The sequence below is a fragment of the Ahaetulla prasina genome, chromosome 2 (assembly GCF_028640845.1).
Source record: "Ahaetulla prasina isolate Xishuangbanna chromosome 2, ASM2864084v1, whole genome shotgun sequence".
NCBI lineage: Eukaryota > Metazoa > Chordata > Lepidosauria > Squamata > Colubridae > Ahaetulla > Ahaetulla prasina.
In genome coordinates, this window is record NC_080540.1 from 101,774,699 (window position 1) to 101,800,954 (window position 26,256).

Consider the following 26,256-nt stretch of genomic DNA (forward strand, 5'->3'; position numbering starts at 1 on the left):
TATTAAAGTTTAATCAGATTTTAGAAAATACATCTTACAGCGTTATTTGTAAATAATGGGAAATAATTCTATTAAATCAGCTGCAGGGTTGGTACAAGTTTTGTCTCTGGGTGAAATATTATGAAGGATTGGATCTTTCAGATTCTACATTATCTTCTCCACTTTTCCCTCTCCTAATGTTGCGAGTTCTGATGGTTTGAAAATGTTGAAAAACGTCGTTGCATTTCTCCAGGGTTGAAATTCAAAATTTTTCTCTAGTGGTTCTGTGGGCGTGGCTTGGTGGGCGTGGCAGGGGAAGGATACTGCAAAATCCCCATTCCCTCCCCGCTCCTGGGGGAAGGATATTGCAAAATCTCCATTCCCATCCCACTCAGGCCAGCCAGAGGTGGTATTTGCCGGTTTTCCAAACTACTTAAAATTTCCGCTACCGGTTCTCCAGAACCTGTCAGAACCTGCTAAATTTCACCCCTGCATTTCTCCCTTCAAGGTGGGATGCCTGTCCCTGAATTTAGACTGACTAACCCCTCCTCTATAGCAGTCCTGAAATGCCAAAGTCCATGAGGTTAAAATTTACATCAGTCTTTTTATAAAAATAAAAAAGGGGGAAATAAATAAATAAATTTTCAGAACCACATTGTTAGTCAGTGATTTTAATGGGATGTTACTATTGGTTTTATGTTTGTCAGCCAATATTGTTTCTTTTTCATTTGTAACAGTTTTCCAAAAATGATTATTAGTAAAATGTTTATGGACAACTTCTTAGTGTGAGAAGTGGCACAAAAATATTGCAACCAATAAATAATGACAGCAGTATAAAGAATATAAAAGTAAGGCTTCAGAGTCAACCAGGTACCAGAAGGATTATTTTTATATTCTCTTTTATGACTTTTATAGAGCTGCATGACATCCTATCTATCAATTGTAAGCTGTTTGACAAACTAAAAGAACATGTTAAAGTCTTAGAAGGGCCCCAGATCAGTGTTTTCAATGCATCTCAACATACATGCAGCAAGCAGCCCTTGGTTTAGTGGTTCATAAATTCCATAGACTTACTACTGTGTTTCCCCGAAAATAAGACCCTGTCTTACATTTTTTTGAACCCTGAAATAAGCGCTTAGCCTTATTGCCATGCACTCAAAAGCCCGACTGGGCTTATTATCAGGGGATGACTTATTTTGGAGAAAACAGGGTATATCACTAAGAACCATCATGGATGCCCAAGGTAAAACCTTCAGTTCTTCCTATTAAAGGTGATACATGAAATGAAAATGCAAATACCACTTTCTAATAAATGAACCTACTACAACTTACCAATTTGGATTTTCAGAGCTTTCTCTGAAGACTGATTCTTCATTTAGGGTGGCATACTCTGTCCATGTAAGACAGTGAGTCTTCATAGACATAATTCTATCTTGCATATTAAGCCACGACTCCTCTTCTAAATAGACTTCTGATACTTTCAGGATACTAATCTGTCAAATGTAACATTTATAATGGTCAATAAATGGAGTGAGGAAAACAAGATCAGATTACATACATTAGTAAATAATTTCATTCTTTTAAAATCATTAATAGTTATATTAAGGCTAATATCTATCAGTAATGAGTAACCACTGACACAACATTGACATTTGATAAACATGCAAGCTTTTATTAGTTATTTCCACTGCTTAGTAACTTGTTAAATGTTGCCAATTGCAACGTTTTAAAGCAAAGCATCAACTTAACGTGTGCCATTTTATTTCTCTTTTAAGTCCACTTTAACGTAACAGTTCCAAAAGAAAGCATCAACTGTTTGCTCACAAGACACTATTCAAAACATTTGGGTTCATTTTTCATTCTCTTTGGTACCTGTAAATTTTATGCTTTCCCATCTAGATGAGGCATGGAAAGAGTAAAGAGAAATGTGGTAAAATTAAATTATTATATTTTCAATATGTAAAATTAAAAAAGCACTTTAAAAATGGTATGGTAGAACATACAGTATATCCTAAATATTGTAATTTAATTTGAAAGTTGAAGGTATTAGAAGCTTAAAACAAGAATCCCCTTTCTATTTTGATTCTAGAACTAAATTAACTATATTGTAAAAAATGTTACTTTGTTTTACAAATCCTCATTTTCAGATAAGGACTTTGAACACTACCGTGTTTTCCTGAAAATAAGACCCTGTCTTATATTTTTTTGAAGCCTGAAATAAGTGCTTGGCCTTATTGCCATGCGCTCAAAAGCCTGATAGGGCTTATTATCAAGGGATATATTATTTTGGAGGAAACAGGGTAGCTATCTCCTCTCTTAAGACAAAAAGTCAGATTTTAAAAGCTGTCATCTGTAATTCGGAAAAGTTAAACTAATGAAATTTGAACAAAAGCATAGTTTGCTTCTATCCTCTTTATAATGAATTTTAATGGATTGAACTAGTTACCTTTCTTAAAATGTGTGGAATTACATTTTGGCATGTTGCAATCCTTCTCCGATATATGACTCCTGTAGACAAGTCTGATAATAAAAGATAAGTTTTCAGAGTAACAAACAAAATCAAACAATATCAGCAGGAAGGTTTGGAAGCGATAAAGGGATTTAGTTAATGTTTTCTGCTTTAGTACTCACAAGAATATTGCTGTATGTTAATCTAGGAACAACCAACAACCCTACCCAGTAATCTTGGAAAATTGATTTAAATCTACCGTGATGGTGATAACAAAGCATAAAATACAATGCTCAATTCAAACTTTTTACAACTTCCTGGAACAGCCTTGAAATCACAGTAAATTTTGGCAAATAGCAGTCAGGGAGTTAATTTTGGAGGCACTTGTGTTGCTAGTTTCAAGCTTCAAGTAACTTCCTGGGTCAGCACTTCAGAGCAAAAACAACTCATTCTTCTCACTCTGCATTCTAAAGTACATCCTAAGAGCATAAACTACCCCTCTGCCATCTAGCAATGCCAATGTTTGAAGTATAAAGCGATTTTCTTGGACAACAAACATTTATTTTTGCTCTGAACTGAATCAGTGACAAGAATAAAGCTCTTTTCTGAAAATTATAGCACAGCCCCTTTCTCAAGTTATAAGTATTGACCTACAATGCAAACGTGACTGGCTTCTAAAATCAATTTGCATTTTAATATTTAATGATTCCAGATTAAGTCTATAAGCTTCAGGAAGATGTTAATTGATAATCTGGGTGGGCAAATAGCCTGGAGCAAGGCCATTACTTGCTCTTGAGACAAGGCAACTCTCTCTGAAATCTTATCTGAATATTTTTTCCCTGGAAACAGCATCCTGCAGTACATTTTAAACAGATATAGTGGTACTGTATATGGATTTCCCACTTGACATACTTACAAGCAGTCATTATTTCCCAAAGAAAAAAGTTGTATTAAAATTGCATGCCATGGCGAATACAAATTTTGAATAGTTTGAAAAATAACTTGGTATCCTTTCCAACAGATTTCCTTAAAAAACAAAACAAAACTGTAAGGCAACAGTTGGAAACTGAGTTGGTGGAATGAGGAATCTTGGTTCCAATTCCTCCCAGAAGTAGTAATTATTTACTCATTTCCTAACTAGTATTTGTATTATAGATGCAGATCCTTTTAGTGTATTTTGTACTAGTAACTATATTGTAATGAGATCCTTTTTTCCTGAAGACAGGACATTTCTACCTCTGTGACCCCAAACTAACAGCCACAATGGATAAGAAGGCAGGGGTTTTTTTTAGGGGTGGGGGGGATTGGGGCAGTCATTTAGGGACAAGGAACAATGGTTGAATAAATCTGTGGTTTAAAAAAAAACCTAAGAGCTTTTTAAAAAAAAGATGCTTGCAGAGTTTGAGTAATAGAAAAAGAAGACATAATTGATATAATCCACAAATTATTGCTAAATTATTCTGAACCACAGAAATGAATTGCAGAACTAACGAATGAATTATCCCTTTTGACAGCAACCACAGATTGTTGGGAGATTCACCTTTTACCTTAGAAAAATGGCTCATAGGAATTTTCCCACAATCCTGAATCTGCTTATATTTCTGCTCCAGCATAATTTTCATCAGGTATGCAGTAGTCATAAAAATATATGAAATTGAATGGGATGCTTATGCATAGCTGAACAAAATTATATAGCTCCATTTTTACTCACTGCTGCAAAATATCAAACATCCCATTATAATTGCCAGGGACTAGCAATTAAATACTTTCTACCAACTGAAGAAAAGACTTTTATTGTACGTATGTATGTATGTATGTGATGCAGTGGCTCAGTGGCTAAGACGCTGAGCTTGTCGATCGAAAGGTCGGCAGTTCAGCAGTTTGAATCCCTAGTGCCGCGCAATGGCATGAGCTCCTGTTACTTGTCCCAGCTTCTGCCAACCTAGCAGTTCGAAAGTACATAAAAAATGCAAGTAGAAAAATAGGGACCAAGTTTGGTGGGAAGGTAACAGTGTTCCGTGCGCCTTTGGCGTTTAGTCATGCTGGCCACATGACCATGGAGACGTCTTCAGACAGTGCTGGCTCTTTGGCTTTTAAACAGAAATGAGCACCAACCCCTAGAGTCGGGAACAACTAGCACATATGTGCGAGGGGAACCTTTACCTTTATCTTATGTATGTATATATGTGTGTATGTATGTACGTATGTACATACGTATATGTTTTCCTTCGTATCAAGATAGGTTGGCAACACCTAGCAGTCTGTCTCAAATTTGACCAGAGTGTAGTCTCAAGGAAAGAGGAGAGGTATTACAGGGCAGAAAGATAAATAGAAAACTGATGGTCCAGGCAGGTAGGCAGTGAAGATTAAGAAGCTATGGATTAACTAGTTTTTATCTCGAAAGCTTCTGAGGAAATGTCAGCTCAGTATAGTAGAGGATAGCAATTGACTGAGAACTTGATTTTCTTCTCACTCAGCTGCACCTCAAGTGAGTATTTACCCAAATGGTAGCAAGCAAAAACTACAGAGCCGAAAAAAAAGGCTTGTGCTTATTCATTTCTATTCCTCAGCCCCCTAAATGGGCAGGAGGATCCAGTGAGGAATCTCAGCCAGCATGGTTATTAGTGAGAAATGCCAAAGTCTGCATTGCAGCACCATCTGAAAATCTACTGATGTTTCATCTCTGCTCTATGACATTTCACCTGTAAACCACATGTTTCAAGTGAAACAATTGTTGTATCAAATGACAATTTTCATTATATAGAAATCATGTCATTTCTACCCAAATATATGGGCCTTTCTTTCACATTATTTTTCCCTTAAAAAATAGCCAGTTTTTCTTTGATATACATAGCATTTATCAGCATTGCTGTAACACTTGCAACTTCAGACACTCTTCTAATGTTCATGTGAGCCGTTTTGGGGCTCAAGACTTTCCCCAAGTTGCTGAGACAGATTATTTCAAATAAAACAATTTAAACTCAAAGTAATGTATGTAGTTCTTGTTTAGTGACTACAATTGGGACTTTGCAAATTAAGCAAAGTGGTCACTAAATGAAACTACAACTGTGCTTAAGATCTTTCCTTTTCTTTACAGACCTGTGAAGATCATAATTTCATATAGTCATTAAATGAGACAGTTGCTAATTGAGGATTATCTGTACACCTAACACTACAAGAAATACATTAATTAGTGAATTTTAGTGAATTAGCTGGCAGTGCAATCCTATCCATGTTCATTGTAAAGAACCACAGAACTCAATGCAGCTTACTTTAGTTAAGTGAATACATCAGCTTTCCCAAGCAACGTTACTTCAAATGATGTGAGATGTGTTATTTTTCTCCCATATCAATGATTTCTCATCATACCGCCTGTCATCTCCTGGCCCAAGTTCAGCTTATTTCATTTATAATTGAACCCAAGGTAGACCAATATTCAATCACTTTCTTCTTTCCTTGCCCACAGAGGCTTAAAATCTTGTTATCCTGCTATTATGTATGCATTTTTATAGTGTGTCCTCCTTCCATTCCCCTACCAAGCAGAATGGTGTTTGTTTACAGCTTTAACACTATGTTTTCAGAGTTGCAGCTATGCAGGGAGTTTGGAATGCCAGTTTATTTTTATTTATTTATTTTTATTTTGTCACAAAAGTATACACAAACATAATATGTAAGCAAAAGTATGCAACAACTATATTAATTTGATATAATGAAAGGGAACAATAGGACAGGAACGGTAGGCACTTTTGTGCTCTTATGCACGCCCCTTATAGTCCTCTTAGGAATGGGGTGAGGTCAATAGTGGACAGTTTTTGGTTGAAGATTTTGGGATTTTGAGAAGAGACCACCGAGTCAGGTAGTGCGTTCCAAGCGTTAACAACTCTGTTACAGAAGTCATATTTTCTGCAATCAAGATTGAAGCAGTTAACATTAAGTTTGAATCTATTGTTTGCTCTTGTATTATTGCGATTGAAGCTGAAGTAGTCTTTAACAGGAAGGACATTGCAATAGGTGATTCTGTCTGTTAAACACAGGTCTTGTTGAAGTCGGCAGAGTTCTAAATTTTCTAATCCCAGGATTTCAAGCCTGGTGGTATAAGGTGTTTTGTTGTTTTCAGAGGAGTGGAGAACTCTTCTTGTAAAATATTTCTGGACGCGTTTAATTGTATTAATGTCAGAGATGTGGTATGGGTTCCAGACAGGTGTATTCAAGAATAGGTCTAGCAAATATTTTGTATGCTCTGGTTAGTAGTGTAGAGTTTTTGGAAAAGAAGCTGCATAAAATTAGGTTTAAAACTCTTAGAGCCTTTTTTGCTTTTATGTAGTTGCAGTGGGCTTTGGCACTTAGATCATTTGATATGAAAACTCCAAGGTCTTTAACAGGGTGGGGGTCATCTGTAAGTTTACTTCTCTTCCACCAAAGAGCTAAAACAAAGCATTCACATCGTTTAGGTTATCTGCCCTGTCAACTAAGCCGGTCAAAAAGATTTATTTTTCTCACTGAGTACTAGATGCAAGTGAATAAGTACTGTAAAACAAACTGTGATTGGCTGACTTTGCCCTGCCCGCCCCACTCCAGCAGAAGAGTGATCAAAATATATTATTTTACCAGGAGTTTTACTTTGGAATTTTTAATGTTTATATATTTTTAAGTTGCCTTAGAAGTACCTCACATATATATTTGTAAAATAATCAAGAATAGATAAACTCATGGATGATGAGGGATGCTTATGCTTTTTCATTTGTGAAAGGAAATGAAAATATTTTTGTTAGATGCGTGCAAAGGAGGTGGGCCTTCTAGATGGACACAAAGGACAAACAGCTATTAGCTAGCTAGGAAACAGGAAGGACAAACACTGATTAACTTTGTCTAAAAACTCTAGACTACCCAAAATATAGGCACAGCTTCATAAGGTAAAGGACAAGCAAGGTAAAGACAAGCAAATATATTCTGGTTAAAAATACAATTCCAAAGATGTGGGTGCTCTGGAAATCCTGAAAGTATTTTTCAATTGCTAGAAAGGAAATTAGAAAAGCAAAGGCTCAGAATGAACTAAGACTAGCAACAAATATCAATAATAATAATAATAATAATAATAATAATAATAATAATAATAATAATAATAATAGTAGTAATAATAATAATAATAATAATAATAATAATAATAATAATAATAATAATAATAATAATAATAATAATAATAATAATAATAATAATAATAAAATGTTTATTTCAACATACAAAAAACAAGAAAAAGTCAAAGAAATAATCGGTCCATTAACAGGAAAAAATGACAAGAATGTGATGGAAAGCAGGAAAAAGCAGAACTGCTTAATTTTTTTTTTTTTGCATCTATCTTCATTCAAAAAGAAAAAAATATCCCAGCCTACCAAAAACAGAACCATAAAAGACAGACTAGAAATTCAAATTAAAATGGTAAGAGAACACCTGTCTATTCTAGGCAAGTTCAAATCATCTAGCTCTGATGTATTACATCCCAGAGTTCTGAAGGACCTGGCAGAAGTGATCTTGGAACCCTTGAACTATATCCTTCAAAGCAGGGGTGGGATTCAAAAATTTTAGCAACCGGTTCTCTGCCCAGTTGCTGGGTGGACGTGGCCATGGTGGGCATGGCCTACTCGGCCTCCTGCACCACATTTTCACCCTCCACAGGCTCTGGAGGCCTTGTTTGAGCCTCCAGGAGGGCGAAAACGGCTCCAGAGGCCCTCCGGAGGCCGGACATAGGCTCGTTTCTGGACTTCTGGGAGGCCCGTTTTTTGCTCTCATTAGGCTCTGGAGGCTGGAAATTTTTCGCCCTCCCAGAGCCTCCATGTGGGCCCTGCACTTACCTGGCATCCAAAACAGGCTGTGTGGAGACTCCTGGGAGGGGCAGGGTGGGAGGGGCCAGCCAGTCCTTGCAATTACCAGTTCAGCAAACCAGATGTAAAATTAGCATCCGGTTCGACTGAAATGGTCCGAATTGGCTGAATCCCACCCCTGCTTCAAAGATCCTGGAATACTGGGAAACTACCAGAAGGCTGGAAAAATGCTGATGTGGTTCCTATCTTCAAAAAAGGAGAAAAAACAGATCCAGTAAACTACAGACCAATCAGCCTGACATCAATATCTGGGAAGATCCTGGAAAAGATAATCAAGCAACAGATCTGCAAACATCTAGTAGCAAGCAAAGTTATAATCAGAAGTCAACATGAATTTGTCAGAAACAGATCTTGCCAAACAAATCTTACTTCATTCTTTGACAAAATGACTAAATTAGTGGACCAGTGAAATGCTGTGGACAAAGTATACTTGGATTTCAGTAAGGAATTTGACAAAGTAGACCACAACCTACTTCTTGGTAAACTAGAAAAATGTGGGATAGACAGCATCACCACAAGGTGATTTTTAACTGGCTGACAAACCACACACAGAATGTAGTCCTTAATGGAACTACATCTTCATGGAGGGAAGTAAGCAGTGGGGTACCTCTAAGGTTCTGTTTCAGGCCCAGTACTCTTCACTATCTCCATAAACGATTTAGATGAGGGACTAGAAGGGGAATTCATCAAATTTGTAGAAGACACCAAGCTAGCAGGAATAGCCAACAACCCAGAAGATAAGTTCAAGATCCAAAAGCATCAAAACAGACTTGAACAATGGGCCCTATCTAACAAAAAGAAGTTCAATGGAGAAAAAGTAAGGTATTACACCTAGGGGAAAAAACCCAAATATACAAATAGAGATTAGGTGAAACTTGGCTCAATAGCAGTAATTGCAAGAGGGATCTTGGAGTCTAGTAGACAATCACTTAAATATGAGCCAGCAATGTGCTGCAGCTGCCAAAAAAGTATCTTTCTTGCTCTTCTCTACATTTTTTCTATAGTCTCAACATCTTTTTTATATTGGGGTGATCAAAACTGGATGCAGTATTTCAAAGGTGGTCTTACCCCAAGGCCTTATAAAATGGTGCTAAGACTTCACTGATTCTGTCCATCTGTTAATGTAATCCAGGATAATGCAATCCTACGCTACATTAACAGAGAACAGAATCAATGAAGTCTTAGCACCATTTTATAAGGCCTTGATAAGACTACATTTGATTAAGCCATTGCCCCAGCCCAGCTCCACCCACGTGCATGCATGCCTCCCGTCGGCCACCTGGTCTTCAAGTCTCTGCTGTGCATGCACAAGGGGGAATGTGCGCACACATGTGTGGGCGGGTGCATGAGTGGAGGGGGGTGCAGGTTGGTGCAGGAGGCTTTCTAGGACCAAAACAGGGTGCAGGGGGCCCTCACACAGCACCCCCGTGCCCCTATTTGGCTTCCAGGTTGGTGCAAGAGGCTTTCCAGGCCCAAAATGGGGCAAGGGGAGGGCCTCGCATGGCCCCCTGCATGCCACTTTGGATTTCAGGTTGGTACAGGAGGCTTCCAGGCCCAAAATGCAGTGCAGGGGGTTAGGGTTAGGGTTAGGGTTACCCCACAAACCCCATTTTGGTCCTGGAAAGCCTCCTGCACCAACCTAGAAGCCAAAAGGGGGAGCAGGGTGCATGCATGGGGAGGCCCATGTATGGAGGGAGCACTCGCATTGCATTTTGGGGGTTTTGGCAGGTGCGTGTGCATTTGTGTGTGCGCATGAGCACTTTGGGCACTCGGCACCAAAAAAGTTAACCATCACTGATCTAGGACAACTTACAGCACCCTACTCATTCTCCAACCCAGTCTATTAACACAGACCATCCACCCAGAAAGCTACAGAAATTTCATTTCCAAAATTTGGCCAGAGACTTAACTGAAACAGATGTAAATGACTATCATTTCAATGTATTTTGTACATTTCTATGTAAAAATACCATGTCACAATTACGGTATGCATCGTCTCATAAATATTCTTAAACTAATTAAAGGCAATAAACTCAACAGCAAAAGGTTCGTTTTCTTTAGAGTTCTATTATATTTCTATTAATGAATGAAAATTAGATAGGCATTCTAGAATACACTTGAATATGTTCTCAGTTACATGAAGTTAACTGAACATTTTCTTGATCATTTTAAACAAAGAAGAAACTAAATCTGTTTTACTTAAACTTTTTTATGTGGCTTTTCAAAACTGAGTTTTGCAGAGCGGTTGCATTAAAATTGAAATGTAAAAACTGTAATTAAACTGAATTAAAATATACAATAAAAATTAAAACAGCCACCCAGTGAAAATGACAATTAATGAAAATATTTCCATGCAACATGAAAATTTTAAATTAACAGGAATATATTAAAAGGTTGAGAGCATTAATACATATTTGCCTGGTGCCAAAAAGTTAATATAATTAGCACCAGAATCATGCAGCTGCTATGGAAAAGGTTTCCGCCTGGTGACTATTTGTTGCAACTCAGCAATAGGATCTCTTGCGATGGCCAGCTCAGACTCAGAAGAGTCTGAAATGAGGAAGCTGCTAAAGATGCTCAAGACAAATATTAGCCTTAAAGGAAGCTTAGCAACTAGGCACCTGAGGCTGACAAGACTGAGGAACATTCAAGTCAGTGTTCTGACAAAGGCTTCCTGAGACAGTAACAATCACACGCTTAGTCCCAAAAACCCTCTTTTTATTTCAATGGCTGTGAATTATGTTCATTCACTGCCCGTAATGAGTCCCAAGCAGTTTGTGAATAGTCCGACAGAAGTCTGCCACAGTTTTTCGGGATAAGGTTGATAAGCACCCACCTTTATCTCCCTTGAAACGCTGCCAAAGACCTAATTGCCAATTAGCTTTGCAAGGCCAAACAGAGCACAAAGTCAAAACGGAGCTTCAAAGTTTAAACTGCCCAGAACAAAGAAAGTTGCTTCCTGAAAAGGCTCATGTCCCTTTGCTCCACCTTTATGCCTTATGGGAGGGGCCAATCATCTCCAAGCCTTACTTCCGAGTCGCCCCTTTTGTCTTAACTGTTCTTGCCTTCTGGCAGCTCTGCGCATGCATGCACTGGGAACAGCTCCTCCTGTTCCTCTGCCTCACTGATGTCAGACTCTGGAGGCTCCGGAGTCAGCACGTAACTCCCAGATGGCTCTGGCCCTATCTCTGCCTCTGACACAGAGCCCTCGTCTGAGCCTTCTCCAGACTCCAGGACTGGCCCATGTTCCTCCCCAGCCTCCACAATGTCCGACTCTGCTGCTAGTTCCGCAGGCTGCTGGCAAACCACAACAGTCAGCTGAAAGTAGATAAAGGCTGGATCTCCTCCTCCCCCAGAGCATGCTGAACTGTGTGCAGAGGAGAACGAAACAGATCAGTGTCACCCCTTCCATGGCAAGGGCATTTCTGCCCTTGATGCCTAGCAGAGAATCCAGTTAAGAGCCAGCATTGTCCAATAATTCTGTTGGGAGTAACTGCTCTGCTTGCTGGAATACTATACATTTGCATCCTGAGCCTGCTCCACTGAGACAACTCCACTTCTTGGAACCAGGCTCTGCAGACATACATTTGGATTTCTGGATTGTAACCTGTTTCTGCTCCCCATTTTGCATTCTGGCTATTTGGAGCTCATTGTAGGCAAATACCCTGGCGATTTGAGGCTTTGCTGATTTTGTGCATTCAACAACATTTTGGTGTGTCGCCAATTATAGAGAAGATGAGAGAAGGCGACTCTGCAGGTATGGACATGTCCTAAGAGCAGCACCTTCCAACATTGCCAAGTCTACCTACCAATTAGAAGTCAATGGCCAGCGACCTCGCGGACACTCAAAACAGAGATGGCAAGACAACACCAACAAAGATATGCAAGCCGCGGGACAGACATTTCTGAAAACAACCTCCAGGCACAGGTAGAAACATCCAGGAAGAGACCATTGGAATTGGGTAGCTTATAACTTTAAATAATTAAATAAAAAACCTTCCAATAACATGGCCTGCACATTGGAGACACAGCTGACCCTGCAAAGTGGTATTCAATGATCTGAAAAGCGGACCTTGTACTTGTGGAAATACGCTAGGAAGAAGATTTGCACAAAAGCTCTGCCTGTCATTGCCTAAATTTACTAAGTTCTAAGTAAAGTTTTTACTTCTCAATAGTGTGTGTGTGTGTGTGTGTGCGTGTGTTCATGGGGATTTGTGCATACGTCTGGCCAGGGACAGACATTTCTGAAAACAACCTCCAGGCACAGGAAGAAACATCCAGGAAGAGACCATTGGAATTGGGTAGCTTATAACTTCAAATAAATAAATAAAAATCCTTCCAATAACAGGGTCTCATGCCCTAAAGGGCTTTATAGATTAATATTAGCACTTGAATGTGGATTGCAATGAACTGAGAGCCAGAGAAGAATACCGAAAGTTGACTTAATATTTTCACAATACCCAGTCCTAATCAGTATTCCTGCTGCTATATTTTGGACTACTTGAAGTTTTCAGATCAACCTCAAGGGCAATTCCATATAGAACATATTGCAATAAACTAAACCATAATTTACTAGAGCAGAGATAATCAAGGCTAGGTAAGGCAGAGCTGAACATTTTTAAAACACTTACCTGTTTTTTCTTCTACTGTTTTTACAGCAATAACATTTTTCTCCATGGGACTGGGATACTAGAGAAAAATACAAAGTGTAGAAAGCAGAAATTATTATTCAGTAGAAGAAAATATTTCCAAATTATTTACCTATAAACGTTTAAGTTAACAATTAATCAGTGGTATGGCTTGCCTCCAGACTTTGTAGGTGCTCTAACATTGGAGGCTTTAGGGAGAGATTGGACAACCATTTGTCTGAAGTAGTATAGTGTCTCCTGCTTGAGCAGGGGGTTGGACTAGAAGACCTTCAAGGTCCCTTCCAACTCTGTTATTCTGTTAAACATTTTTTCTTTATTTCTCAACATGGAAAAGGGATGTTAATTTATACCAATAAATTTGTTGTGACTGTTGATTAATTAAGAAATATATTAGGGAGCCAGAATCAAGAAAAATACCAAAATGTTCTGACTCAGTTACAGTGGAGATAAGTGCACCGGGTTGAAATGCTCTGAAGTCTGCTACTGGTTCGCTTCATTACCGGTTCACTTCGCTACTGGTTCGCGGTGCAAATGCGGTGCTACTGGTTTGCGGTTCGTGGTGTGCGCCAAATGCATCCTTCATGCACATGTGCACTGTAGGCGCTACCACACAGTGCTGAAAAAGAAGGATTAAGAAGCCTTTTCTAAGGTAAGTAGAACAGCGAGGGGGAAAACAGCTGTGTCACGTGATTTAGATTCACGTAGAAAGCAGGATATCCTGCGAATCTAAATCGCACGGCACAGCTGATCATCGGAAATACCAGTTTGCCCAAACTGGTAACATTTTTTTTACTACCTGTTCACCCAAGCCGGTAGCTTTTATTACTACCGGTTCAGGCAAACCGGCCAAACCAGTAGCATTTCACCCCTGGTGAGCTGAGGTATTAAGATGACATGAGAAGGCTTGGTATAAATGCAGCAAAAATCTCTTCAACAATACCACATTCAAGAGAGCTTAAAAATGGAGAAAGGGTGAAACGTGCACACTATCTTTGCCCCTACTTTGTCTATCTACCATAAGTTCAGCTGTACAAACCTTTCCAAAGCATATTACACTTAGGGTTTCAAAACAAACAGGCAGCTGTACTTGAATTCCAGCAAACAAAAGCACAATTCTTCTTTAGCCCTCTGTCTGAATATACGGAGTTTAGAGAAAACAGGAAGATGGATTCCCGAGTCCCTTGTTTTGCTCATTTTTAAATCCTTGTGTATTTAGGCAAATGCTTTAAAACTGGAATATTTTGATCTTTTTTTTTATTCTGATCTATTTTCCTGAAATTCTGATCTGGGTTCCATTTTTGAAATTCTGCCCTAGCAATGCTAACACTTCAAATTATCATTATTACCTAAGCCACATTCTAAATTTCACACAGGATATTTTAAAATCACTTCTTCTTTATGATGTCAATAAAACAACTGTGTTAAATATATATGCCAAAACTTTCATGAGAAACTTTGAAGTGTAGGCTGAATTTTAACTTCAAAGGAGGTCAGCCTGTGTTTTAATTTTCACATCAAACAACTTTTTTTTCATCAACTGGAATTTCCTTAGTGCACTTTGAGGGATCAATTCTCCCTTTTGTGGTCTATTATGAGATCAGAACCAGTTTTTGAAACTAACCATTCTGACTTGGAGCAACAAAAAACTTCTGTAGGAAAACAATTTGAGCAACAACATTGGAAGTCTGAAAGAGGAAAGAGAAGAAAATCAAGGTACAAAGAGAAAGATGGCAACCATGAAGAAAGAAAATAAAAAAGTGGATAGCAAGTCCAAACAAACTGAAAGCCTGTAGACTGTACTATTAGGGTTTTTTTTTCTTTTTACAATCCTGTAATCCATTGTCAGAGTGGAGTCAAGACGACTGAATGGAGCTGAACGTTTCCTGCCTGGATACCCTTCCTGATGCCTACACAGAGTTCACAACAGATGTTTTCTCTTTGCGCCCTGATAAGAGAAACAGATGCTGGTGCCTAGAATTGAAGGCTCAGCCTCCTAAGTGTGAGGCGAACATCTTAACATCTAGGTCCCCGCACCACTCCTATAGACTGTACTAGTAGTGGTGGAAAAAGAAGAGATCATGCAAAGAAAAAACAGAAAATGGGTATACACCGTGGGGGAATATATTAGTGGTTTAATATCTTTTCCCCATAATTCTGTGTCTTAAGCATTTTATTCCTTCCTTTGGTGTAACTGCTGGGCAAGATGAGAATGGGAATGCAAACTGACTTGCAGAAAACAAATATTTGAAAAATATTCTCCACATCTTACACATGCCATGAGTTCAAAATGGTTTCATACCCTCAACTTCGCTGAAATGATGATTTAGAGTTAGAAATATGCTTTCCTGTAACAGATTAACACTTGGGAAAGGATGTTAAAGATTTGATTATGGACAGCTTGAACCTACAGAGCAGAGCTGGTGAAAATGTGCAAAAAAGTGATTATTTAATTATGAGTGATAGTGTTAAAATATATGTCAAAAGTATTAATTGATGTCAGTTTTGTTCTGGCTTTGTATGAAAGTATGAATCCATAGGTTGCCAACAGCTCATTACAATGAATAATGCTAATGAGTTTGGGAGAAAATCATACATCCTGAATGAAAGCAATCCAGGGGGAAAACATTTTTGGAGGACATGAATGGATCGATGGAAATAAGATGAGAATATACTAAAAGAACTAAAAATAAAATAGAAAGATGATTGGTGAGTTTCAGAGAAAAAATATATATTTTGTATACATGGTTTAAATATAAGTATAGTCATATAGTCACATGGTAAAGAATTGAATATTAGTCTTAAAAAACCAGATTCGTTCATGAGAAAATTGTTCATTGAAAATAATTAGTGAAGGATATAAAATGAAGCAAGATCCTGATTGTGGGACAGATCATTATTCTGTAATGTTAAGAGTGGAAAAGAAGGAAGTGAAAGAAAAAAGAAAGTAAATGAAACTGCCGACAGGGAAAGTATGAGTTTCGTATGAAAAAGTATTGCAAGATATGTTAGAATGAATAGAAAGTAGATCTAAGAAACAGAATGTGGAAAACTGGAACAAAGTGAAAAAAACACGTTACAGAGTGCCATTCAAGTTTTTCAGACTAAACTAAGTGTGAAAAAGCTTGGCTGCTGGACTGATGAAGTGAAATTGTGGCCGGGGGGAGGGGGGACACATATAAGATTGCTGCAAAATAAGGATGAGAGAAAAAGGTATTGTGTACTGCGAGGTGCACAGAAAGAAACAATAGTTGCAAAGTATGTTGTCAAAAAAAGCTAAAATTAAAAGACAGAAAATGCAAACAACTCATTATTTTGATGAAATAAAAATTGTTTGGGAAATGAGCAAAGAAGGCTAGAGTCCTGCAGTGTGGTTGGAAATAAAAACAGAAGTAATTAAATTATTTCTGTTGAAACCAGTGAGAATGCTGGAAAGAACCTTTTAAAAATTCATATGGGGATGATAGCTATGTAGTGTTACAAAGAGCAGAAGTAAAATAATTGCTGTAAAATTAATGTCCAAGAGAAAAAAATGATGAAAAGGGTGCCATAACTGCTATGACAATGTTAAAAATAGTAATGCTGTAGCTGTAGGTAGCATAACTGTGCCTGAAATAGTGTTACTGCTGTTAGCCTGTATTATTATGTATTGAACTGTCTTTTTATAGCATAATTATTAGTTTATAAAGTGATAACAAATACTTCCTAGATTTTTTTAAAAAGATATACAATAGAAGTGCTTGCAGGAGGGTGGTATCAGAACTGGATGAGGAGGAAAAGTCTGAAACATGATCCCTAATGACAAAGTGGCCTTGAGTTTATAAGCCAAATAATTTTAGCAAAGCACTACCTTTGGCTTCTTAAGAAGGCTGTGTTCTCCATTCAGATGTGTTTTACAATTTTGTGGGCCTCCTGAGCTCCTGTGACCAAGACAACTTCAGCAATTACATCCTGTGTATCACTTGCAACCATTCCTGCCCAATCCTTTATGTCCTAATCATCTCCCATTTGGATAACCATCAATGCATTCTACATGGAACTGCTTTTGGAAAGCATTCAGAAGCTGTCACAAAAACTGGTGGCCTGGACAGCAACAGGTCCCTGGATACCCTCAAGTAACCCTACTGCATCAAGAATTGGCTGCCACTTGGCTTCCAGGTGCAATGCAAAGTGCTGGGTTTCTGGACCAAATTAAGGGCTGTCTTCTCCCACATTCATCGGCTCATCCAAGCAGATTAAACAGAGTCAACTCCCTCCAGGTAAATATCTTGACAGCATCTTGGAAATGGGCTTTTTTTAAATTATTGCTGCCTTCATCTTGAAAAAAGCCCTTCTTATGGGGATGCAGTCTACCTTTTTTCCTCCTCGGTTGCTCGAGAGGAATGAAGATCTGGCTTTCACATTTGGTCTAGGGGGAAGACAAGCTTTGAACATTGGGATGGCATAGGGCCGGGTTACTTACGGGACCGCCTACTGCTACCGAATACCTCTCACCGACCCGTGCGCTCTCACAGAGAGGGACTCCTCAGGGTGCTGTCAGCTAGGCAGTGTCGTCTGGCGACGCCCAGGGGAAAGCCTTCTCTGTGGGGGCTCCCACCCTCTGGAACGAACTCCCCCCAGGACTCCGTCAACTTCCGGACCTCCGAACCTTCCGTCGCGAGCTTAAGACACATTTATTCATCTGTGCAGGACTGGACTAGATTTTAAATTTATAGGGGTTTTAACTGGTTTTAATATTTATATTATTTTTTAAGAATCTGGCTTTAGAATAAGTTTTTTAATGGTTATTTTAATTTGTACATAAATGTTTTATTTGCCTGTGAACCGCCCTGAGTCCTTCGGGAGATAGGGCGGTATACAAATATGAATAAATAAATAAATAAATAAATAAATAATGCAGAAACAGAGACATTATGCCTTCCTTTGATACTGTTGAGATTATTTTTTTTGTAAGTTTATTTTTAGTGAGGGCTCTTTTCCTGTGTTTCTGACTGTAAGTTGCTTAGAGCCTTGAAAAGAGAAAAAGAGAGAAAGGGAAAGAGAAAGAGAGAAGGAGGGGATATTTCAGCACCATTTTTAAATAGGTTCTTTGTTTGACATTTTAGAAGCTTGCTTCCTCATCTCTGTTATCTCTGCAATAAAATGGGGATATTATTTAGGAGAATATTCCAAAAATAGGCTATGATCAAATCCTTGCAGCTACCCAGTTGAAATTTTTCAGGATGACTGTCCTCCAAAGAATATTTTCACCTTGCCATTTTCACCATTCTGCCAAAAAAATACTTGAAAGTTGCACACAATGATACTTTTCCTTATTATAGCTCATGTCCATTTTTTTTCTAAATGTAATCTTCAATCAGTTAAAATTATGTGGTAGAACACATTCAAGTAAATAGACGGGGGTGGGGGGGACAAGTAACCAAAATGGAACAACACGTAAGGCTGTGGCAATAAATGGAATATACCATAATTGTAAAATTCAGATATATGTCTATATATCTAATATTATAAATGCTGTAAAAAGTAAACTTTGAGAATAAAATAGTAACTATAAAATACATTGCTATTTGTATTGCAGTAAAGTTTCAACTGAAGGAGAGGGGGTTAAGCATTCTTTTATGGCAATTAAATCAGACATTTCTATTCTACTTATTTCTTTCAAATAGCAGGTTACAGTGTAATTACATAATCAATGAAACTTACAATCTATAAGATCCATTCATGCGAAACAAAAAAGTCATTTGCATAAATCTTCCACTAAACAGCAGATTCCATTACCGACACATATTAAAACATAAGTAACTTAAATTGTGTATGCTATTGCTGAATGATGAATTAACTAAGGTATTTTAACTAGTAGCTGCAATATATTGCAACTTTGATATAAACCAAATCTATGTCATGAAAAACCCAACTGCTTTCTATTACAGCTTATTACCTCAAATAATAGGTAAGAAAATGAACACAATTACATACAAGTCGAATTTCACAAGAAATGTACAGAGAAAATTTCTTCCAAAATCAGGCAAATGTTTGCTTTGGGTTGCACATCATTAATGTCTCTTTCTTCTAAGACCTATGTCTTCATGCTGAGATAAGCTGAAGAGGAAAACTGAACAAGAATGTATATTAATGGTCAAAAGGAGAAATTCTCTATAAATTAAGTGCAGAGGGTAGTTTGATATTCCCAGCTTGAGTCCTCAGTGAAAAGAAGCTTCAAACAGTAAACAGAATCACAAAACAGATTTACTCAAAAACTCCAGTGGACCAGAAAGTGAGATGCAACCTATGTAAAATGTCCTAGGAATTTGTAAAAAAATATTGAGAGGAATTTATATGGCATTTATTAAGCTTCTCTGAACACAGAGAACTTAAAATAATTAATATAAGTATGGCTTTTTCTCAGAACATGCTTAAACCCAGTCCCAAACTGAGGGAAAGGGAAGCAAACAAGACTAGAATTGATTTTCTTTGCCAGTCCATAAAATCACACTTCACACTCATTCTAATTTTCTCATATCAGAAGACCAAAGAATACAAGTTTAGCTTGGAGAACCAAAGTTATGGGCAAGATAGGATTTTCCTGCATATACTGTACACATGGCGATTTTTATTTGATTTTTTTAAAATTTAAATTGCAACTTACTCTATTAAAACTATTGTGGTTTACATAGAATAGAATAGAATAGAATAGAATAGAATAGAATAGAATAGAATAGAATAGAATAGAATAGAATAGAATAGAATAGAATTCTTTATTGGCTCTGCACTACATCCTACAACATCTTGAGTCTCCAAAGACCTATGCAAGGGTCCTTTTTGTAGACTTTAGTTCAGCATTCAATACCATCATTCCAGACATTCTTCTAACTAAGCTAAACCAGCTACAGGTACCAGAACAGACTTGTAAGTGGATCACAAGCTTCCTAACAAACAGGAAGCAGCAGGTGAAGCTAAGCAAGATCACATCAAATACCTGTACAATTAGCACAGGGGCCCCCCAAGGCTGTGTGCTCTCCCCACTTCTCTTCTCTCTGTATACCAATGACTGCATCTCCAATGATCCATTTGTTAAGCTACTGAAGTTCGCAGATGACACAACAGTGATTGGTCTCATTCGAGACAATGACGAATCCGCATATAGATGAGAGGTCGAACGACTAGCCTTGTGGTGCAACCAAAACAATCTGGAACTGAACACACTCAAAACCGTAGAAATGGTGGTAGACTTTAGGAAAAACCCTTCCATACTTCCACCTCTCACAATACTTGACAACACAGTATCAACAGTAGAAACCTTCAAATTTCTGGGTTCTATCATATCGCAAGATCTCAAATGGACAGCTAACATCAAAACATCATTAAAAAAGGACAACAAAGAATGTTCTTTCTGCGCCAACTCAGTAAGCTCAAACTGCCCAAGGAGCTGCTGATCCAATTCTACAGAGGAATTATTGAGTCTGTCATTTGCACCTCTATAACTGTCTGGTTCGGTTCTGCAACCCAACAAGAAAAACACAGACTTCAGAGGATAATTAGAACTGCAGAAAAAATAATTGCTACCAACTTGCCTTCCATTGAGGACCTGTATACTGCACGAATCAAGAAGAGGGCCGTGAAAATATTTGCAGATCCCTCGCATCCTGGACATAAACTGTTTCAACTCCTACCCTCAAAACGACGCTATAGAGCACTGCACACCAGAACAACTAGACACAAGAACAGTTTTTTCCGAAGGCCATCACTCTGCTAAACAAATAATTCCCTCAACACTGTCAGACTATTTACTGAATCTGCACTACTATTAATCGTTTCATAGTTCCCATCACCAATCTCTTTCCACTTATGACTGTATGACTATAACTTGTTGCTGGCAATCCTTATGATTTATATTGATATATTGATCATCAATTGTGTTGTAAATGTTGTACCTTGATGAACGTATCTTTTCTTTTATGTACACTGAGAGCATATGCACCAAGACAAATTCCTTGTGTGTCCAATCACACTTGGCCAATAAAATTCTATTCTATTCTATTCTATTCTATTCTATTGGCCAAGTGTGATTGGACACACAAGGAATTTGTCTTGGTGCATACGCTCTCAGTGTGCATAAAAAAGATATATTTGTCAAGAATCGTAAGGTACAACACTTAATGATAGTCATAGGGAAACAGTCAATATAAATCTTAAGGATATCAGCAACAAGGTTATGGTCATACAGTCATACGTGGGAGGAGATGGGTGATAGGAGATGGGTGATAGGACCGATGAGAAGATTAATAGTAGTGCAGACTTAGTAATTAGTTTGACAGTGTTGAGGGAGTTATTTGTTTAGCAGAGTGATGGCGTTTGGGGAAAAACTTGTTCTTGTGTCTAGTTGTTCTGGTGTGCAGCATTATTTTGAGGGTAGGAGTTGAAACAGTTTGTGTCCAGGATGTGAGGAGTCTGTAAATATTTTCACAGCCCTCTTTTTGCCGTGCAGTATACAGGTCCTCAATGGAAGGCAGGTTGGTAGCAATTGTTTTTTCTAGTTCCAATTATCCTCTGAAGTCTATGTCTGTCTTGTTGGGTTACAGAACCAAATCAGACCATAATAGAGGTGCAGATGACAGACTCAATAATTCCCCTGTAGAACTCTATCAGCAGCTCCTTGGGCAGTTTGAGTTTTCTGAGTTGGTGCAGAAAGAACATTTTTTGTTGAGCTTTTTTGATGACGTTTTTGATGTTGGGTGTCCATTTCAGGTCGTGAGATCTGGTAGATCCTAGAAATTTGAAAGTCTCTACTGTTGATACTGTGTTGTCTAGTATTTTAAGGGGTGGTAGTATGGGAGGGTTTCTCCTAAAGTCCACCACCATTTCTACGGTTTTGAGTGTGTTCGGTTCCAGTTAATATCTTCAAGATTTTCTGGAAAACTTACATGACTGATATGTGCTCCTTAAACAGCCAGTGAAAAGGGGGAGATAATTGTTTTTTGGCTCATGCCTTGCAGTTTCCATTGCCTTCCAGCTGCTCCAGGCAGTTGGATGTCTCTCTGAGATGGTGGAGTTGCAAACAGTAGCACATCTTGGAATCAAAAGCTGTTATGACATAAAAGGAGCCCTTTCACTTGTGGAAGTCTCCTTTGATATCCAAAGAAGACTACTTGCTGTAAAAGAGCATCTAAGTCACTTGGCTACCTTTAAGGGGATGGTCTCATCCTGTTTGTCAGTCACCTAAACCTATCACTTCAACTATTTTGAATCAGATGTAAACATTTCAAGTCTGGGTTAGTTGTAGATTTCTGTAAAATGCAACACATTTATAGAGGAAAAACAAAATGAAAACAAGAAAGACCTTACATTTCCATTTGTCAAGTGTCACATACAATTAATGTTTTGACAATGTCATAACTAAATAAAAATATACACATTCATTATATATATATATTTGTTTTATATATATATATATATATAAAAAACAGGTTTAAAGTGGAAAACAGAAGAGGCATGTGCATGATGGAATATTTCACTTTTGAAGAGATATTTGTTTTTAAAATGTAGATCAGCAGCCCTAATGGAAACCTTTATCAGTGCACAAGATTAATATTTTCTAAAAACACATCTTCTTTATGTAGATCAGTGCCTTCAAAACAATTTAATGCCATCTTGTGGTCAATTGCATAAATGAATTCAATAAATAAGAACCAGATCAGATCAGTTTATATGGAGATAGGGGGAATATTTGGCAGATTTGGGACAAGTATCATAAACAAATAAATCAGAGAAGAGTATTATATTATTTCCTGGCTTATCTCAAGACTATTTAGATCAGCGGTTCTCAACCTGTGGGTCAGGACCCCATTGGGGGGTCGAATGACGATTTGCCAGGGGTCGCCTAAGACCATCGGAAATATGGGAAGTATACTTGCAAGTCGAAGAATCGCGCTCCAATGGTTGACTCCACAAGCCAGCTGCAAGCTCTTCAAATCGCTAGCCGAATTCGGCTTCAGGCGCGATGAATTAAAAAAGAGAGAAATATTTGCTCTGATGTCTCCCTCTCAAGCCAGCTGCAACCACTCCCAATTGCTAGCCTAATCTGGCTTCAGGTGCAATAAACTTAATAGGGGAGGAGTCTCCGCTTTAAGGCCTCCGTCCTCAAGGCAATCACAAGCAGTTCAGATTGCTAGCCAATACGGCTTCAGGCGCGATAAATTCAAAACGAAAATAATTTTATGGTTGGGGTCGCCACATCGTGGGGAATTGTATTAAAGGGGTCACAGCACTATAAAGGTTGAGAACCACTGATTTAGATCTTCAGAAATATATTTTACATGAAGGGAAGCACTCCTTCAAAATAAGCTGTTGAGTGCCACAGTATCCCTTATAAACAACCATCAGTCACAATGTTTCACTTCAGTTGGCAAAACTGACTTTTGTCAAAAGTAAGTAACAATCAGGCAGACTGGCCCCAGTTCATGCTTTGTGCAGATAAGATTATGCTTGCGTGAGATAGATTAATTAGATTGGATTATATTGGATTGGATTGGATTCAGATGTAGATTAATTAGATAGATAGATAGATAGATAGATGATAGATAGATAGATAGATAGATAGATAGATAGATAGATAGATAGATAGATAGAGTACTCCTTGACCTACAAACCATTTTAATGACTGTTCAAAGTTACGATAGCCCTGAAAAAGTTACTTATTACCATTCCTCACACTTACAACCATCACAGCATCCCAGAGGTAATGTGACCAAAATTTAGGTGTTTAGCAACCATCATGTATTTATAAGAGTTGCAGCATCCTGGAGTCACATGATGGCCATTTACCACCTTTCTAAGGAGCTTCCAACAAACAAAGCCAACCATCATTTCCTTAAAGACAGCATGATCTGCTTAACAACCATGCCAATAATATATATATATATAAAATTGGCCGTAATTCATTTAATGACAACCTTTAGTGACAGAAGCTCTGGTCTCAATTGTGGTTGTAAGTCGAGAACTGACTGTAGATAGATGGTATGTATAAATATACCTCATGAATATCTCATAAATATATAAATATCTTGAATTCTGACATGAGTTATGATTATAATAAACTCCTTTTGCTATCTGTTGAAAGACAAGAGAATATTGAGATTCAGAGTTGGTATATTACTATTGATTTATATTGCTACCCATTGACTTATACAGCTACCTTTTTTATACTATTTCTGAAGCTGCATTTATCTTTCACATCTACGATCAAATAAAAATTAAAATAAGTGTCATCATTACACCACCATTTACAACTTATTTTGTAAATGTGGTTTCTACTAAAAGTATGTAAAATATAATTTTAGACATACTGTGAAAACTTAAAGGTTGGTAATGAGGACACTATGTTAAGCTCTGCCAAAACAACATGTAAATCAAGCCTTCTTCAAGCCATATTCCTGGGAACTTCACTGACAAGTAACATCATGGATGCAGTTTGCCACTGCCTTCTTTGAGGATAGATGTCAGCCTTCCAGTCTAGCTGTACTCCTTAGTAATCTTCCATCCAAGTCCTAACCAAGAGTAATCCTGCATAGTTTTTCAACCCAACAAGATCAATGAGGTGTGGGCAGTGGTGGGATTCAAATAATCTAACAACCGGTTCTCTGCCCTAATGATTTCTTCCAACAACCAGTTCACCAAACTGCTCAGAAAATTAACAACCGGTCCTCCCAAAGTGGTGCGAACTGGCTGAATCCCACCACTGGGTGTGGGTACAAGTAATCCTTGGATTACTATGGCAATTGGGACCAGAATTGCCATTTCTAAGTGATGTGGTCATAAACATGATGTCATGTGACTATGTCATGTGACTTAGTGATGACAGTCCCTATTGTCGTCATTAAGCAAGGACCATATGCAGTTTACTGAGCAAGGAAGTCATGTGATTGTGACTTCCTGGTAGCTTCCCCACTGATTTTGCTTGTGGGAAGCTGGCAAGGAAAACTGGAACACAGCTCACTGGAATGTCATAATCGCAAGCCAGGTACTAAGCACCTGGATCACAGTTGTGTGTTTCTGGGTATGCTGCAATGATCTGAACTTTGAAGGCCTATTGTAAGTCCCCACTTGTTCAGCACTGTCACAAGTTTGAACAGTTATTGAACAAGTAGTCACGATCCAGGAGTTACTTGTATCTACTGAGGCAAGTATTTTTGAGGCAAATCAAAAATTAGAACACACCAAGGAATATTTAATATGAGTATCTGTAGAGAGAATTCTGTACTGGAGACAAATTCCTTGTGTGTTCTAACCACACTTGGCCAAATAAAATACAGGTAGGTGTAGGGTCTCCTGCTTGAGCAGGGGGTTGGACTAGATGACCTATAAGGTCCCTTCCAACTCTGTTCATCTGTTAATCTGATTTACAACCTTTCGTTTAGTGACCGTTCTAAGTTAAAACAGCACTGAAAAACTTTCAGACTTATGACCATTGCAGCATCAAATTATCAAAATTCACACACCCAGCAACTCGCTCATATTTATGACGGTTGCAGTGTCCCGGGGTCATATGATCACCTTTTGTGACCTTCTGACAAGCAAAGTATTGACTGGGGAAGCCAGATTCACTTTACAACTGTGTTACTAACTTACCCAATGCAGTGGTTCACTTAGCAACTATGGCAAGAAAGATCATAAAGTGGAGCAAAACTCACTTAACTGTCTCACTTAGCAACAGAAATTTTGGGCTCAACTGTGGTCATAAGTCAAGGACTGCCTCTATTCCATTCCATTCCATAAAGCAGGGGTGTCACACTTAAGGCCCGTGAGCTACTTCCAACCCATGGGGTGCTTAGATCTGGCCCACGGGGCTGCCCTGGAAACAGCAAAGGATCGGCCCATGGTGCCTCTGCCAGTGAAAATGAAGCTCAGGGGGGCCACTTCGCTGGCAGAGGGCTGCAGGGGGCCGTTGCGGCCAAAAAACAGTGATGTCGAGCTGGCCACACCAACCCTGACCACATCCAGCCCCCCGAGGTCAAACAGAACCCTAATGCAGCCCTCAATGAAATAGAGTTCGACACCCCTGATATAGAGAATTCAGAATTTATGAATATCACATACAATTACTGATGTGTAAAAAAAACAACAATAATACTGAAATCAATGAAAGAGAGATTACAACATCATTTTAGGCGCATGTTATTTCTTTCTCTGGTACCTTTTTCTCAAACAATTATATTTAAGGGTGAATCCTTAAAAGCTACATGGTAAAGATAATAGACTCTAAATAAAAGCCTTTTGCCTAAAAGCAAGAATTTCTTATCCTTAGTTC

At 38.2% G+C, this 26,256-nt stretch overlaps 1 protein-coding gene across 3 annotated transcripts in view; it reads right to left on the bottom strand.

The window, feature by feature from the left end:
- The window catches only part of PRELID2 (PRELI domain containing 2), a 62,922-nt gene that overhangs the window by 28,104 nt on the left and 8,562 nt on the right, over positions 1 to 26,256 (bottom strand). For all 3 annotated transcript variants that reach the window (XM_058169043.1, XM_058169044.1, XM_058169042.1), the window contains exons 2-4: positions 12,939 to 12,996; positions 2,426 to 2,499; positions 1,312 to 1,472 (exon numbers count right to left, since the gene is read on the bottom strand). In XM_058169043.1, the coding sequence (XP_058025026.1) occupies positions 1,312 to 1,472; positions 2,426 to 2,499; positions 12,939 to 12,996 (293 nt within the window). The remainder of the gene's footprint in view (positions 1 to 1,311; positions 1,473 to 2,425; positions 2,500 to 12,938; positions 12,997 to 26,256) is intronic.